Raw genomic sequence first — 16316 nt, 5'->3', positions numbered from 1 at the left:
ATGCGAGGAGCAAGCTACTCTCTCTCGTGACTTATTTGCACTATTAATATATCTAATTGGAAATTGGCAATATATCTGTGACGCAAATTGGCATGCGGTTCTGGTGCAGTCAATAGGGGGTCATTCACCTATTACTTCATCATCGATAGGCTGGGTTGGGGTTTCGATTTGCTAACTTCTGATGACCAGTGGGGGGGGGGGGAGGTTGAATGAATGATTACGTCATCAACCACTCTGATGACCAAACGATGCTGAATTAAAGCTTTAGTGAGTGTGCCAAAAACGAGAAAAAGCTTTCCGTAGATTGTGGGTTTTTTTTCGTAAATGCATTTTAATTCATTGCAGACTTGCTGTAGTACTTTATTTTGCGTCAAGGGTTATTTATATGCAATGATTGATTTCACCGCGACAAGTACTGAATTGTTTGGCAAGAACTACCAATGTCCCGTCATTTTGATCCTAATTTCTCTCGCTAAAGCATGTTAGCCCCCCCCCCAATATTATTGAAATAACAACTTCCTGTTCATTTTAGCCATCTGAGAATATTTCTCCTACTTGATTCTTGAAAATCTTACCCTTGGATGCAACAGTAAAATATGCTGGGTAATCTTCCGTATCCTTATAACCGAGTTTTACTGTATTTATCGAATGTCTGTTCTTTGATATTCATCTTGATTATGGTTCTTTTTTTCTTTCAGATGTTGTCGCAAACCAAGAGAGAAGAGGTCCTTCATTCACATTGGAACCTCCTCCAAAATTAGAGTTTCTAAATACAACTGGTGCGGCGGTTTCGTGTGGCACGGATGGCACACCGAAGCCAACGGTTGTGTGGGTTAAGAAAGACGGTACACCAGTCAATGATATACCCGGTTTACGTCACGTAAGACCAGATGGAACTTTGGTTTTTCCTCCTTTCAGCGAAGAAGAATACCGCCAAGACATACATTCATCTATGTACCGGTGCACGGCAACCAATGCTGTTGGTTCAGTAGCTAGTAGAGAAGTTCATGTCAGAGCTGGTATGTATTACCTTCCCAAATGCATGCTTAATACTATAACTAATAGGGCAAAATTATAGCGTTTAGGAATCTTTGTTTCGATTCCTATTTCCTATCCTCCAGAAAACATTCTTTTGTGATCATTCTTGAATTTTTGTGATCATTACACACACACAATATACAGAGAATATATAAATTAGAGAAAAATTACATTCCATGATTTAAATCAGTAATCTGCTAGAGTCTGGCGTGAGAGACTACAACATATATTAAGGCAATAGATAAATACAGTGATGCCTTGGCTAACGAACGCCTCGGCTTACGAATTGGATATGGATGCACGCACAAACATAAAACAAGCCGTGTCGTGAGCTTAATTTTAGCACCAATGATCATCAGAATTACTTTCAATTGATATAAACCTTCGTTAACCTATATTTTCCGACACCGACGCAACCCTGCCTCATTTCAGGTAACGGACGTAAGTTAAAGTAATAGCAACTTATCTCCCCTTCTCTTTCAAGAAGTTTTTTAATCATCTCATGTAAAGTGAAAGATTAGCTGACTGATAAAAAATGCATTGAAAAAATGAGCCCATGTTTTCAGAGCACGCTTTCTTTCAGTGCAAGTCTCCTAGCATCAAACTGAACCGGTCTGAATGTTCTTAGAGTTTTTCTGCTCCATCTGCATGTATCGGACACAGAAAACAGCTGACCGAATCACAAATGGATAGAGACAATTACGTACTCGACTGGGTTGTTATCAACACCAGCTTTGATATACTAAAGATAGCATGGGTTATGTACAAAGTGTAAAACATGATCTTCAGTAAACTCATCCTACTGTAAATTCTCATTTATCGAATTTTGAAGCTGTTAATTTGAGCCTTCGATCAATTTTTTTCTTCTTTTTATAGCGCTTTTTGGTGTTTTAGAAAACGCGTCTTTAAATTTTTGATAGCACCTGTACTGGAACGCATGAAACGATTTACCACAGAAAAAAATGAGAAATCGCGTTTCGGTTAACGAGGATTTCGGCTAAAGAACGTACATTTGAGAAGACCGAAATATGATTCGGCACTCATGGGTGCCGTTTGCAAGGTGAAAAACAAGATAAGAACTCTTACCAGGACGAAAAACGTGGTCAGAATGAGTGATGTCTGTGTCGTCAGTTTTATTTTGCAATACAATATTTAATTTTTCCTGAAAACACATAAAAGTTCCTCTAAGTTTCATTTCTTTCTTAACAGGGATCCAATACACTATTCAATATTAAAACAAGGAATGAATAGATGAAGATATATTTAGGAAAGAGAAAATTCAACTGCCCTTGCGGGGAATCGAACCCACGTCCTTTCACGTTCCGATTGAACTTCGTAGACCACTAGACTACAAAGGCAACGAATATCTCAAACTTTCCTTGGAGATCATGTGCATTGACCGTGACCGTACATGGATGGTCGTGCCTAACTCCCCGAAAGAGGGCAGTTCAAATTTTCTCTCTTTCCTAAATATATCTTCGCATCAGCCAGCTGTTAAAAGCATCCGTATGGATAGCGGAGAGTGATTTTATCCTCCGATAAGTTATCATTTGGTGGCAGTCACCAATTGTGAGCTTTCCTGATTTAGGAACAACCGTTCATGTACGGTCCCATTCAGTGCACACGAGCTCCAAGGAAAGATTGAGATATTCGTTGCCTTTGTAGTCTAGTGCGTTCACCCGGAAAGTGAAAGGACGTGGGTTTAATTCCCCGCAAGGGCAGTTGAATTTTCACTTTCCTAAATATATCTTCGCACACATGAGACAGCTGTTCAAAACTTTCGTAAGGAATGAATAGCCTTTTGAAAAATTACACCGTACTCAGTGGGTACTGCGCATATCAATTACATCCGATATATTCCTTGGACTTGAAAATAACCATGTGTATCCGCATAAGTGAGGAATAGCGCATGGGTTCCCAACTTGTGTTCCGCGGAACCCTTGGATTCCGTGACAGTTTTTTCGGGGTTCCGCGTGATCAAACGCCACGGATCCCTTAAAATTCCCGGAAAGCTTTCAAAGAAGAAAAGTTTCTTGTCATTAATACTCGCAGAGGGGATAACACTAACGAGGTAGTGTCTCAAAAAATCAGCTCATTGAACAAACAGCATAAATCAGGGAAGGAAGCGCTGTCCGTTAGTTTATGCTGTTTCTCCCAAGTATCCCTCGGTTTTCGAATTCAAATATCTTTCCGAACATATGCATGTAGAAAGTGGATTTTGGAACTTTAAATGTTTGATTTTAAAAAATAAGCATTTCAAGAATGTTTTTCTAAAATAAATATTTTTTTCCGTGTATATTTTTGGCACTATTATGATGACTATAGAAATTCAAAGATTCTTCAAACCATAGTGACCTGAAAATAGAGCGTTTCTTTTGTTTCAACGAGACTGCATTCCTCAGAAACAGCGATCATTTTGATTTATAGAACGCGTTTCAAGACCATAAATGATTATCCATCTCAACTTGTTATAGTATCAAGTTATCTCTGCAGTTTTTTCTTACTTTTCATGATACATATTGGTAAATTTATTTACTTAACATGCGAATGAAGTGTCACTTACAATATATGTGCAGGCAGAGAGATAAATAATGTTGGTAATCGTTGGTCTGGATATCCGTATATAATGGATAGGAAATACGATGACAGGACGTGCAAAAGCCATCTGACAATGTCATAATGATTTGTTGCGCAGACACTTCAGCGTTAGTCTCTGGTGGCGGAAGATGAAACCACTGATGCACTCTTTCTCCCTATCTATCATTGGCTATAAAAATAATTATTCAGGGATTGGAGATCAACTCTGCTTACTTCCTTATTATATATTTCTTTTACTCATATTCCCTGCCATGTATATTTCTTTCCCGTTGTCTTCATATCGAATTAACGTATTGTTCATTACAGAGAGTTATGGAGTCTGAATAATATTCTCCGTTCAGATCGTTCGAGTCGGTGCAAAGAGAGAACTAGAGATCAAATTACGCGCACACATCACTCATGAGACTATTAATCGTTACAATAATCTAATTAACGAAATTCTAAAATTATAATAATGAAAATAAACACTATATTTCTATATATATATATTTTAAATAATGCTTCACAACTCTCTTGAATGGTCTGATTTTAATTACAGCGAGACCCCGATTGTCCGAGCCTAGACTAACCCACTTTTTGGTTAACAGAGGTAGTTCTCATAAATTTATTGAAATTAGGTGCAGTAAAATACCTTACGTTGCGACAAACTGGTTCCCCGAGTACCGCAGAGTGTAACCATTATTTGAACAATCAAGTAACAATCAAACACGGGGTGTGAAGTTTTATAAAACACGCGATATAGCCCCAGACTATGGAGGTGGCTATGAAACAGATGAGTACACAGTCCGACCGCGATTTAACCAATCGGAGGAAAACGACAGTTTATTCGTTAAATCGGGGTCAAATTGACCAGAAGGCACACTGTAAACGGCAAATTTTAAAAACTACCTACTTCGGGGGTTGCTGTTTCTTACAAAAATTGAGAGAAAAAATACACAAACCTAAGAATATAAAGTCGGGATGCATATAAAAAAATTGCTTGATAAAAGTTTGTTTATACTTTACGTGTAGCGTTTCTATCAAATTTTGTCGAAATCGTCATTTTTTACTGATCGAAAATCTTTTCTCTTCAGATGGACCGCTTTGTTTGTCAAGACAGACCACAAATTTAATTAAGCTACATCGGCTGGATAGTTTGATTATGGGTGGCATTGATTCATCACGTTCACTTGTTTAAGTGTTTATTGTTTCGCCCATAGAAGTTTGCCATTTAACGCCATATCATTTTCGTGAATTTCCAGTATCCCCTTCGTGGACGCAAGTTGTAAACTCTCCTTGGTATCAGCTTTACTGGTCTGAAAGATTGAAATTCATTCGGAAGAAGCAGGATGACTGCTTCTTCCGCAGGCCAGCCTTCTTGTCGTGCAGCAAATATAGGTTACGATCTGAAAATTGAATCAAATTTTCAATCCACGAGAAGTCGATCGGACTTTTTAGTACGCTTCTCTTCCATGCCGTCATCTGACCAAAATGTAATTCTGATGTGTGTGTGGGGGAATCAGCAGACATAATATGTCGGAATCAGGCTATGTTCAATTAAGACAAATAAGTTTCGCAGTAGCACCTTGGGAAAAAACACGATTATTAATGACGACGCTATCTAGTGGGATGACGTGCACGACGGGAGAACGGCTAAGCAAGCAGCAACAAATTAAGGGCCTTGGATTGACCGTAGTGGACCTGTGGCATGGCCTGCACGCTTCCCGGGCCTGAATCTATTGGAAAATCCTGAAATCATTGGTTTACACAAGTTGTCTTATCAATGAGATATTCGAATTAAAAAATTGTAGATAAGTTGGGGAAGAACAGCATAAACTAATTTCACTAACTAAACGCTTCTTTCCCTCGTTCATGCTGTTCTTTCCCAACTTTTCTCCGATTTCTAAATTCTAATATATTAGCGAATATTGCACTTAGAACGTAATTTTTTTTGTTTGCCTCAAAAGAGACAGGTCAACAACTTTTTAATTCGAAGTTACAGGACAAAAAAAAACCTATAAAAAATAGGGTTTTTATTTTACGACGGATTATATTTTCAATCTCGAAACTGGTACAGAGGGATTTTTGAAGACATGTTGATGAGATAAAGGTCGAATTTGGACTTACAGGACACCCTGTATACCTGACAGGTATGCATGGGCAGGCATAAATGCAAAACATTTCGGCACACGTGTAACTGCATTTACAGCATTTCAAGTAACTTCACGTTATATTCATTTGATCTATTTATGCATTGCAAAACGAAAAAGACAACTAATTTTTACTTCCACGCCACCATATTTATATCTTTGTTCATATTAGGTGATACATATAATAAAAATGAAAGATTTCAAAAAAATAACTTAGCTTTATGCTAAAAGCATTCAACAGTTAAAAATCGAAGATGAATAATTCAAAATCAAAAAAAAAATTACGAAATCGTTGAGCTGAATATATAAAGCTCTCTTTGGGCTCGTCATCAGTGGGAAACGCGCAAATAGCCAAAAAATATGCAAACGTTTCTGATAGTACATTGGCTTTAAGCCTAAACTAATTTACTAATTCCCCAACGTTTGCAATGAGTAGGTATTTGAGAAAAAAAGTAACATAAAATATCAGCAAAACAAACAAAGACGAATATCACCACACAACATGAACAAAGATACAAATATGAGATGCAGAAATGAATTATATATCCCCAAAAAAATTGCTTACCAATAATTACGTCTTGTGAGGAATAAGCCTCCCTGCAGAAAACAATCAAATTACGACGACTTTTTTCGCGCACATGCCCGAGTGCAACTGCTGTACTGCCTTAACTGATAGTTTTTAGCATTGCCAAAACCGAGGAATATAAGGTATTTAAAATAATTGCATGACGAACGTCATGACTAAATTGTGTCTCGTATATGTAAGTCGGAAAAAGAAACAAGGGAAGTTATTGTCAATTAAAGATTTTCTTTTAAATTGTGTAGCGCTTTTTGGTAATATCCTTGGTATTATTGCAAATCTTTTAATTCTGTAAAGTAGAGAGAATATAATATTTTTCAGACTTTTTTACTAATATTGGAGCTGTATTGTTATATATATTATATTTATATTCTCTCCAGTCATATTTAACATGCGCAGGGGAGCAAATTTTTGGTTCAAAAATGTTCAAAAGTCTGCTATAACTTGAAACCTCCACAAAGTGTTGGGCAAAGATGTGTGTGGAACGTAAAATATTCAACTCCATGTGTGCGTAAGAAACCGTAAATATTGATGAGCTTGCAATATATGCACGGTTAGGTCCCATAGAGACATTACTCCGAACCAAGCGTCTTTTTGGAGTTAAAACTGCTAAAGGGGATTAGAATACCTTTGTAAAAATGAATGCATGAGCCATCGAAAATACTCTCATGTATAAAATTTCTGTTGCATAAATAACTCCAATGTTTCTCAAAATTTCCTATTTTTCTTTAAATCGATAAAAAAATCCTGCATTTTTATAATTCATTACTGATTCTTTTTCAACCTAAAACACAAAATTATTTGTAACTATTCATAACTCAGAAACTGTTTTTTTTATTAGTTCCTATAAAAGGCAATAACTTAAATTTCCAAACGGGATAAATAATTGAAAAATGTGAAAATTGCGTTTTTCCGACAATATAAATATACACTAAGAAATAGGCTATATATATATTTATTTATTCAATTACTTCTCTTACATACACTATTACAGTTCAATCTTCATGCAACTAAATCATTTTTTACTGGTAAATAACTATTAGTGAATAGTAAATTACAAAAATGTGAGCATTTACTCACTTGAAAAAAAAATCGATTAAAATAAATATATGTATCCGCTATAAAGGGGATCGTTATGTTGAACCCTCATATGCCTATATTTTCTCCGTATTGCATATTCAAAATATCAGGAATGTGATACCGGGACAAAATATGGATTTTGAAATAAATTTTTCAAATACAGTCGAACTTGGTTGATTTGAATTCCAAAGTCGCAGGAAAAAAGTTATTAGAATTATCCCAAACTCGAATTATCCAATTAATTTATCCTGGATCCGTTAAATGACTGAAAATTATAACTTAATCACCATTAGGGAAGAAAAGTCAACTCATGTGTTGACATTTTTGTTCTTGAGCGCTATAATTTTAATTAATTTATATACTTTTTGCTGTTGTTTTTATGGTTTCACGTTCGTTTTTTTTGAGTTTGGAAGTAAATTGTGATATACTTCGAACTAATACGGTCTTTTTTATTGCACGAACATATGATACTGTGAGCAAATTGTTCTGTTTTTATTTAAGCCTAGCTTGCAATTGCAGCGTAAAGTAGTGTTTAATATACAAATACTGGAATAGTTAGGGTTAAGATCGAGATGACAGACGAGTGCCCTTTGTCGCCTATTGGAAGCAAGGTTTTCAATGGTGAGTTCTACAAGCATTTGGATGAAATGACCCTCCTGTTCACAAGAGTCTGTGATGGGAAAAGGGCAGAGGCAGCCGAGAGAGACCGGTTTCTCGTGCTGAGGAATGAAATGATGAAGCTGTATGATGAAGTCCATGTCGTAGGAAATGAATGTTCTTTGTCGGAGGTTGCTATCACTGAGCCGCCGCCTAGTATCCATGAAACTGCTAATATTTCAGAGATTATTGAGATAAACTTTCAGAAGTTTGAGGAACGTTTTAGTAGACTAGAGAGCATTGCCCAGATCATTCCCGGAATGCAATCAGAGATAGCTAACTTGTCAAATGCTATGCGCTCAAACGTGAACTCATCTGTAGCAAACAATTGTGAATCATTGCCAGAGCCTGTTGCTACCGCTTCGTATGCCCAAATATTGACTGATACTTTGAGGGGAAAGGAAAATTTGTCAAATAACAACACGTTTCGGGCAGTCCACCCTCGCTTGAAAGTGGATGATATAATCAAGTACCACCTAACCGTTTACAGCGATCCAACGTCGCAACTGGGACTGATCGGCGTAATGAATTCAGAGTGGGAATGTCTACGACGTCGCAGGTGCGTGTAGTGCCGACGGTTCGCAGACGTCGGTTGCTGGTGAACAGATTTGCTCCAGAGACATCTATCTCGGACGTACGTCGCATACTGCAAGACACGCAACTCGAGTACGACTGCGTTAAGCTGAATACAAGGAACTCAAACAACTATGCATCTTTTGTACTAACCACTGTCGATAGTAATTGGGATTCATTGACTGATCCATTCCACTGGCCATCTGGTATACACATCAGAGAGTTTTTTGGTATTCCCAGATATCTTCTGGAGGATCCGGCTGGAGATTGTACTATAACGGAAGCATTGCCCGGTCAGAGGGACACCTCTAATCAACAATGACTGTACGGACAAGAGTCATCGTCAATTACTTCAACAAATGAACACGCATCCGATTCTGAATCAAGAGTTACAGGTATATTCATGAACCCCAGAAGTATTGTGAATAAAATTGACGATTTGCGTTGCTGCATTCAGTCATACGAGGTCGACATTCTGTGTATAGCAGAGACTTGGTTACATCAGTCAGTTTCGTCTTCCTTGATATGTCTACCAGGATACGATATTTTCCGATACGACAGAGAAACTACTGCGGGAGGAGGTGTATGCATTATTATTCGAAGCAGCCTGAAACCTAAGCTGGTGAACGTGCATAATGGAAATCAAGATGTTGAGATAATATCGGTGGATATAAAAAGCGGAAATAGGAAGTGCAGGCTTATTACGGCGTACGTTCCACCAAATAAAGCATGTAATTTAGATCATTGGTGTGAGTTTTGGAGAGAACTAAGGCATTACTGCTCTGCGTGCTTTCCGGTGATTTTGGTCGGGGACTTGAACATGCGGGGAATCGATTGGATAAACGGGAGATTCTCATCTGAATTGGAGTCACAGTTCATGTCAATATCAGCAGAACTAGGCCTTGTTCAGTTGGTCGATTTTCCCACGAAAGGGGAAAACTTCTTAGATCTTCTGTTTGCTACCGATCCTTCGGTGGTCTACGACGTATATGCACTTCCACCCTTCTGCAACAGCGATAATCCACCGCACTTGCCGATACACTTCTCATTGCATATTACAACAGGATTAGATTGCCGATCAACACTAAACTATCACAATGCAGATTATCCACGATTATCAGCTATTGTAAAAGATATGCAGAACCAAGTACTGGCTGGAACTATCTCAGCTGCGGATGCTTTGCCAGCTCTATTTCTGCGGTCTCGTGAACATGTTCCCCGTCAAATGAGATTTAGAAAAAAAGATAAGGTTTTACGAATGCTAAACAATAGGAAATTGCATGCTTGGCGTCAATATAGATCAATACCTAGTCAAACCACTAAAGAACAATACAAGGTCATGGCTAGGAACTATGCAAATTACGTCAAAGAGAAAGAGAGTTTACATCTCCTCAACCTCTGTAAAAATCGCGATCGGAACTTTTTCCACCGAGACGTCCGCAGTAGACTTCGTGTATCCCGGGACATACCAACGCTAACTGTGAATGGCACCACGATAACGGAAGATTATGAGAAAGCAAACGTTTTTGCGGACATATTTTCTGGTTCATATAATTTCAGTTGTTCCGGTTACGACTATCGTTATCAAGGCCTTATGAATGATCATCCCTTCTTTCGTGACATGTTCAGCACTCAGACGATAAAAGCCATTATTGCTTCTCTTCCTGGTCGATCATCTCCGGGTCCTGACGGAATACCCAGTTGTTTCTACAAACGTCTTTCAGACCCGATATCTTCTCTGCTTAGGTCCATCTTCACATCGTTCTATGACTACGGGTCTATCCCATGCTCTTGGAAATCTGCAGTTATTAGTCCAATTTATAAGAATAAAGGCTCCAGGGCAGATCCGAATAATTATCGCCCGATATCGTTAACCGATATATCCTGCAAAATTTTCGAGAGATGCATCGTCAATCAGTTACTTCCATTTGCCGACGATATGGGATTAATCCCCTCAGTTCAGTTTGGCTTCATTCCTGGCCGCTCCTTACCAGTGCAGCAGTTGATTTGTCATGATATATGGGAGAGTGCTATAGACTCTGGACAAGAAATTGATGTAATTTACGTCGATTTCCAAAAGGCATTTGATAAAGTAGACAGATTGCTACTATTGAGGAAGCTAGCTTGCATGGGGATTCCGGATAAAGTTGTGAGGATAATTCAAGAACTGCTGTCAAACAGAGTTCATCAAGTTCGCGTAGCCAGCGTGATGTCTAGAGAATGTCAGGTGCCAAGCGGAGTTGTCCAGGGATCGGTGTTAGGCCCGATCTTATTTACTTTGTACACTTACGATATTACTCATGCTGTGTCACCCATCTCTCTATTGCAATTCGCTGATGACGTGAAGTTATTCTCTCCAGTGGAAAACACTAGGGGCTTAAGAATTGCATGCCAACAACTTTTCCAGTGGAGTTGTCAGTATAAGCTACCTATTTCATCATCAAAAAGTGGATCAATGCATTTAGGTAGACGCACCGATCCTGAATATTACCAACTAGGTAATGAAACGTTACAGCAATTGGATACATGCGTGGATTTAGGTATTGCAATGAGCCGCATTCTGGATTTCACTGATCATTATCATGGCATAGTCTGCAAAGCTAATAGAATTTCATATATGTTACGTACGGCATACCGTAAGTGTGATGCGCATACGTTGTCATATGCTTTCTGTGTGTACGTTCGCCCGACTCTGGAGTTCTGTTCTCAAGTATGGAGCCCTTACAAAATCAAGGACATACAGCTCCTCGAAAAGCCACAGAGGTCGTTTACTAAACGAATACCTGGCATGAGCGGTCTATCTTATTGCCAGAGACTTAAATTTCTGGGTTTACACTCACTGGAATGGCGTAGAATCGCTGCAGATCTGAAGATGTGCTACAAACTAGTCCACCAAATTGTTTATCTACCATCGAGAGAGCCTTTCTTTGAGATCATAGACAGGCGAGTTAACCTACGTAGGCATCGCTTCCAAATAAGAATACCAACGGCTAGAAGGGATTGTTTTTTCCAAGGATATAGATGCCGTGTGGCAAGAATATGGAACAGTCTTCCATCAGAACTTGTATGTGCCTCCTACGCAAGATTTGCTTCCACTATTGGGGATTTCGACCTGGCTCCGTATGCGAAGTGCTTCCCGTACTGACTATTTTTTTTTTTTCTTCCACTATAAGTGCATTTCATGCCTTCTGGGGTTATTGTAAATAAATAAATAAATAAAAAATTATTCGCATAGGATAATGATAATCAATGATTAAAAAAAAATTGATAATCGTTACGAAAATTTCTACCAAATTAAACAAATTGATAACTGCATTTTTTTTTTTAAATTTCCAATTGCGTTTTAGTCATAGCGATAAAAAATTTCAGATTTTGAATGGCATACTTTTTGATCTATAGGTTGAACAACGTAATTCGTAAAGCGGAAAACATTCTCGATGAGCAATGTTAAAATCGGCATTTATATAAGAAAAAAAACGCTTAAAATTTATAAATCAGCATTTTTTGGTATTTTCCTATACTGACAATTCACTATTTGAGATAGCTCACTCGTCATTCAAGGACCTTTGTTGAATTGATTCAGCACAGATAGGCTTTTGATGAAATTAGATCACCGAGTTTTCCCAGTTTACGATCAACGTTGGTATTTTCTTTTTAGTTGAACTGAGTTTCTAAAAAAATAAATCTATCACAAAAAGCTAATTGAATTCTGGCGTACAAACGGTGTTGTTTGCAAAGGAAATAAGTACCCGATTTTTAAAATCAAAAATCTATCATAAAACCTGGGTATATCTTCTCAGGACTAGTTCCACAATTTCTTTTCACGTTGCCCAGCATACAGAATGTTTGCATGGCAGTTCGAACCAGAAGTCAAGATCGAAAAAAACGGCATCCATAATGTTCTCAAATTACGTAAGAATTTTAAAATTATGTATTTTTAGTCCTCAACGTTTCGTTCCATAACAGCTTGACGAGAAATGCAAAAAGTTTGACTGCTCATAGCATTTTTCCAAACTTAGTTTTGTTACAGTTAACACTAGAAGGGCCGGACTATACGATGTACCTAAAAGGGCCGCTGACCATCAATTTTGACTGCTGCTTTTTTTGAGTGCAATATACATAAACACACTGAATTTTCACAATCAAAAATAGCAAGCATTATCCCAAATGGTCAATTTGTTAATTTTAAAGAAATTTGCATTTTCTAAAGCACACAGGGTGGACCTATAAAAACCAGGGGAACTATTAAAATTTCATATTACAAATTAACTTATGAATAATATACAATTTATAGGCCTCCACCAACACTATTGTATAAATAAGTAAATAAAAATTTTAAAAAATTCTTTTTTTTTTCGGCAGTATTATCTGATTCAGACCAATCATTTCCGGAATCACTACTTTCTCTTTCGGGTAGATATAGCAGAAAATCATGATTTTCGCTGTCAGAGTTTGCATCGTGTCTGCTCAGTCTCAGATTTATTGTCCGACATATCATTCAGCACTGATAAAATTAGACTATTTTGTTCTAATACATCCTCTTTCTAAAAGCCATTTCTACACACTGTGAATGAACCTCTGTTTCAAAGCATAAGATGGCATGAAGCTTTATGAAATGTCAAACCAAAACAAAAATAGCTTGCCAGATGAGCGATAAGAAGAAAAAATGTTCCCCAACTTTGATAACAGAGGCTCAATAAGATAGACAGTTTTTTGTTGTGGATATATACTGTCCATGTCAATAGTTCTTTAGATTGCCCAGTAACATGATGCAACGAATTTCATGATTTTATTTATTTTTTCCTATTCGTATGTTACTCGTGAATACAGTTATGTTGTGTGTGCCATCAGGGAAAGATAGGAAATAAACATAAAACCAAAAGTGCATCAACGCCCACCACAAGCAGAAAACATATATAATTTACATGCAGCAGTCAAATGTTAACTGTTCTTGGCCGTTCTAGGTATAAAACGTCCATATCTCCCGAACAAAATCTTCAGTATCGTCAAATTTTTGTAGACGGAGATCGATGCAGAAATAATGAAAATTCGCCAAAAATGGAGCATGTAAACTGAAGAGCCAAAAAAAAACTGTTCAAGCATGCGTATGCAAATAAAGAGATATGGAACCAATCAGAGTACGGCGCTGCGGTCGGCAACTCCTATATAACACAACAAGTGTCTGGCATAGTTATAAGATCGGTTACTGCTACTACAATGGCAGGTTATCGAGATTTAAGTGAGTTTGAACGTTGTGTTATAGTCGGCGCACGAGAGATGGAACATAGCATCTCCGAGGTAGCAATGAAATTTGGATTTTCACGTACGACCATTTCACGAGTGTACCGTGAATATCGGGAATCTGGTAAAAAATTAAATCTACGACATCGCTGCGGCCGGAAAAAGATCATGCAAGAACGGGTCCAACGACGACTGACGAGAATCATTAAACGTGACAGACGTGCAACCCTTCCGCAAATTGCTGCAGATTTCAATGCTGGGCCATCGACAAGTGTCAGCGTGCGAACATCGGCTTTCGGAGCCGAAGGCCCACTCGTGTACCCTTGATGACTGCACGACAAAAAGCTTTACGCCTCGCCTGGGCCCGACAAGACCGTCATTGGACTGTTGAGGTCTGGAAACACGTTGCCTGGTCTGACGAGTCTCGGTTCGAATTGCTTCGAGCAGATGGACGTGTACGGGTATGGAGACAACCTCATGAATCCATGGACCCTACATGTCAACAGGGGACTGTTCAAGCTCGTGGAGGCTCTGTGATGGTATGGGGCATGTGCAGTTGGCGTGATATGGGATCCCTGATACGTCTAGATACGACTTTGACAGATGACAGATGAACCAGTTTTTTTGGCTCTTCAGTGTACGTCGAATACTGCCGATATTATAGCGTTTTCAACCATCAAAATGACTGATCCGACCGTTCTATAGCATTGAAGTTCTAATTCTCCGTGATTTTTCCCTCCAACCTCAAATTATCCGAAACATTTGAGAAAATGCAAATGAAATAAGAGATGTTAACATTAAATTAGATAGCAAACTCAAGGGCAGCTCGTTATTATTATGGGAATCTTTTCTCAGTCACGGGCATTTTGCCTGTTGTGGCGTTGTATTTGTACTTGTAAAGTTCGAATCATCCAAAATTCTAACTAACCAAGTTCCACTGTAATACCACAATAAGAAAACATAATAATCTACCATACACTTTTAGTTTCAAATTTTATAGTTCCTTGTATACGAAATTCGAAACTTATTTCGAAATTCTAAAAGTTTCAAGCTGAATGAAGACATATTTCTTCGAAATCTCTCTTACACCACACTTTAATGTCGGATCTTATCTCCATGCATCGAGAATGTTTTCCCGAGACAAGTTCCATTACAAAACATCGATCATACACTTTTATTTTGAACGCTTTGAACGTTCGCTGATCGCAATACGTATACGGGTTATCTTACTTTCTGAATATAATATCCAGAAAATAATCTAGGCGAGTGATAATTTTCCCGGTTACGACATTGTCTAAGAAATGTGACGTCCCACTTCTGAGCATTTCAATTAACTTCTGACGCGTCGAACGTTCGGGCTTCGACACCTGAAACGGAATTGAATCTGATATTGAATTTCTACTCGCGCTTTATTCCATTATTTCCTCATTATCATCATATGCGCGTGACATCACCTTCAGATGTCATTTTCGGGAGATCCCGTTATTGTTGCTGCTGCTGTCGCTGAGTTCGGAACTTGTCACAAAGTCATTTGCACTAACATGAGTAAGATTGCATTTTAAATGAAGACAGAAATTCTTAAATGCCACAACTGCTTTAATTTATTCAGTTGGTCGAAACTGAACATCGCACATACTGTACCAGGGAATGAAAATTATCTGATAATCTCGATTAACGTGTATAAAAATATATTTTGCTTAATATAATGTAGTGGCAATGGGAATTCAATTTTAATTATTTTTTCTGACATTTTCGATGCATCATATTGTTAACACCACATCCCTTATAATTATTTCTCATTAGCGAAGGGTTTCAGAATCGTATGTAGCTGAGTAATTGTAATTCATAAATATTTTCAGGAACATTTGGCAGGGAATTAATGGTATTTGCTTCATATATTTAAGGCGTTTGTTGAATCGTAAAAAGGTTCGACAGAGAACGCAATCGACAGTAAACCTGAATTCTGTGTAGAAACATCAATACATATTTCCAAAAAGCCTATGCCTAATAAATAGCAAGCCTCTAGCTATAGAAAAACTGTAGATATACAGCGTGTTTCAGAAAGGACTTAATAACTTTGAAATGCCATTATTTGAAAACAGTGTAGTTTGGAAAGACAAAACAAATTTTTCGTTTAATGGCCAGGTCTGAAATTTTAAATATGATAAAATGCGATATTAAAAATATATACTGTCGCTTCCCAACATTTCTCCGATTTTTGAATTCAAATATCTCAGCGAATATTGCACTTAGAAACATGGAATTTTTTTCTGCTGGCCTCAAGAGAGACAAGGCAACAACTTTTGAATTTGAAGTTAGAGGTCAGAAGAGAGGGAGGCCGTATTATAGAAATTCAGATTTTTTGTTTTGACACAATGTATTTTGAAACTAGTACAGAGTGTTTTTTGAACGCATTTTGA

The 16316-nt window shown here is 37.8% G+C and overlaps 1 protein-coding gene across 6 annotated transcripts in view; it reads left to right on the top strand.

Annotated features, from left to right (window-relative positions):
• The window catches only part of LOC149078973 (cell adhesion molecule Dscam1-like), a 322494-nt gene that overhangs the window by 85295 nt on the left and 220883 nt on the right, over window positions 1-16316 (top strand). For all 6 annotated transcript variants that reach the window (XM_089241214.1, XM_089241211.1, XM_089241210.1 and 3 more), the window contains exon 2: window positions 699-1019. In XM_089241214.1, coding sequence (XP_089097340.1) covers window positions 699-1019 — 321 coding nt within the window. The remainder of the gene's footprint in view (window positions 1-698; window positions 1020-16316) is intronic.

The sequence above is a fragment of the Pholcus phalangioides genome, unplaced genomic scaffold (assembly GCF_987345545.1).
Source record: "Pholcus phalangioides strain wild (caught in Gottingen) unplaced genomic scaffold, Ppha-v1.0 ptg000013l_1, whole genome shotgun sequence".
NCBI lineage: Eukaryota > Metazoa > Arthropoda > Arachnida > Araneae > Pholcidae > Pholcus > Pholcus phalangioides.
This window is presented reverse-complemented; position numbering and strand designations above follow the sequence as displayed.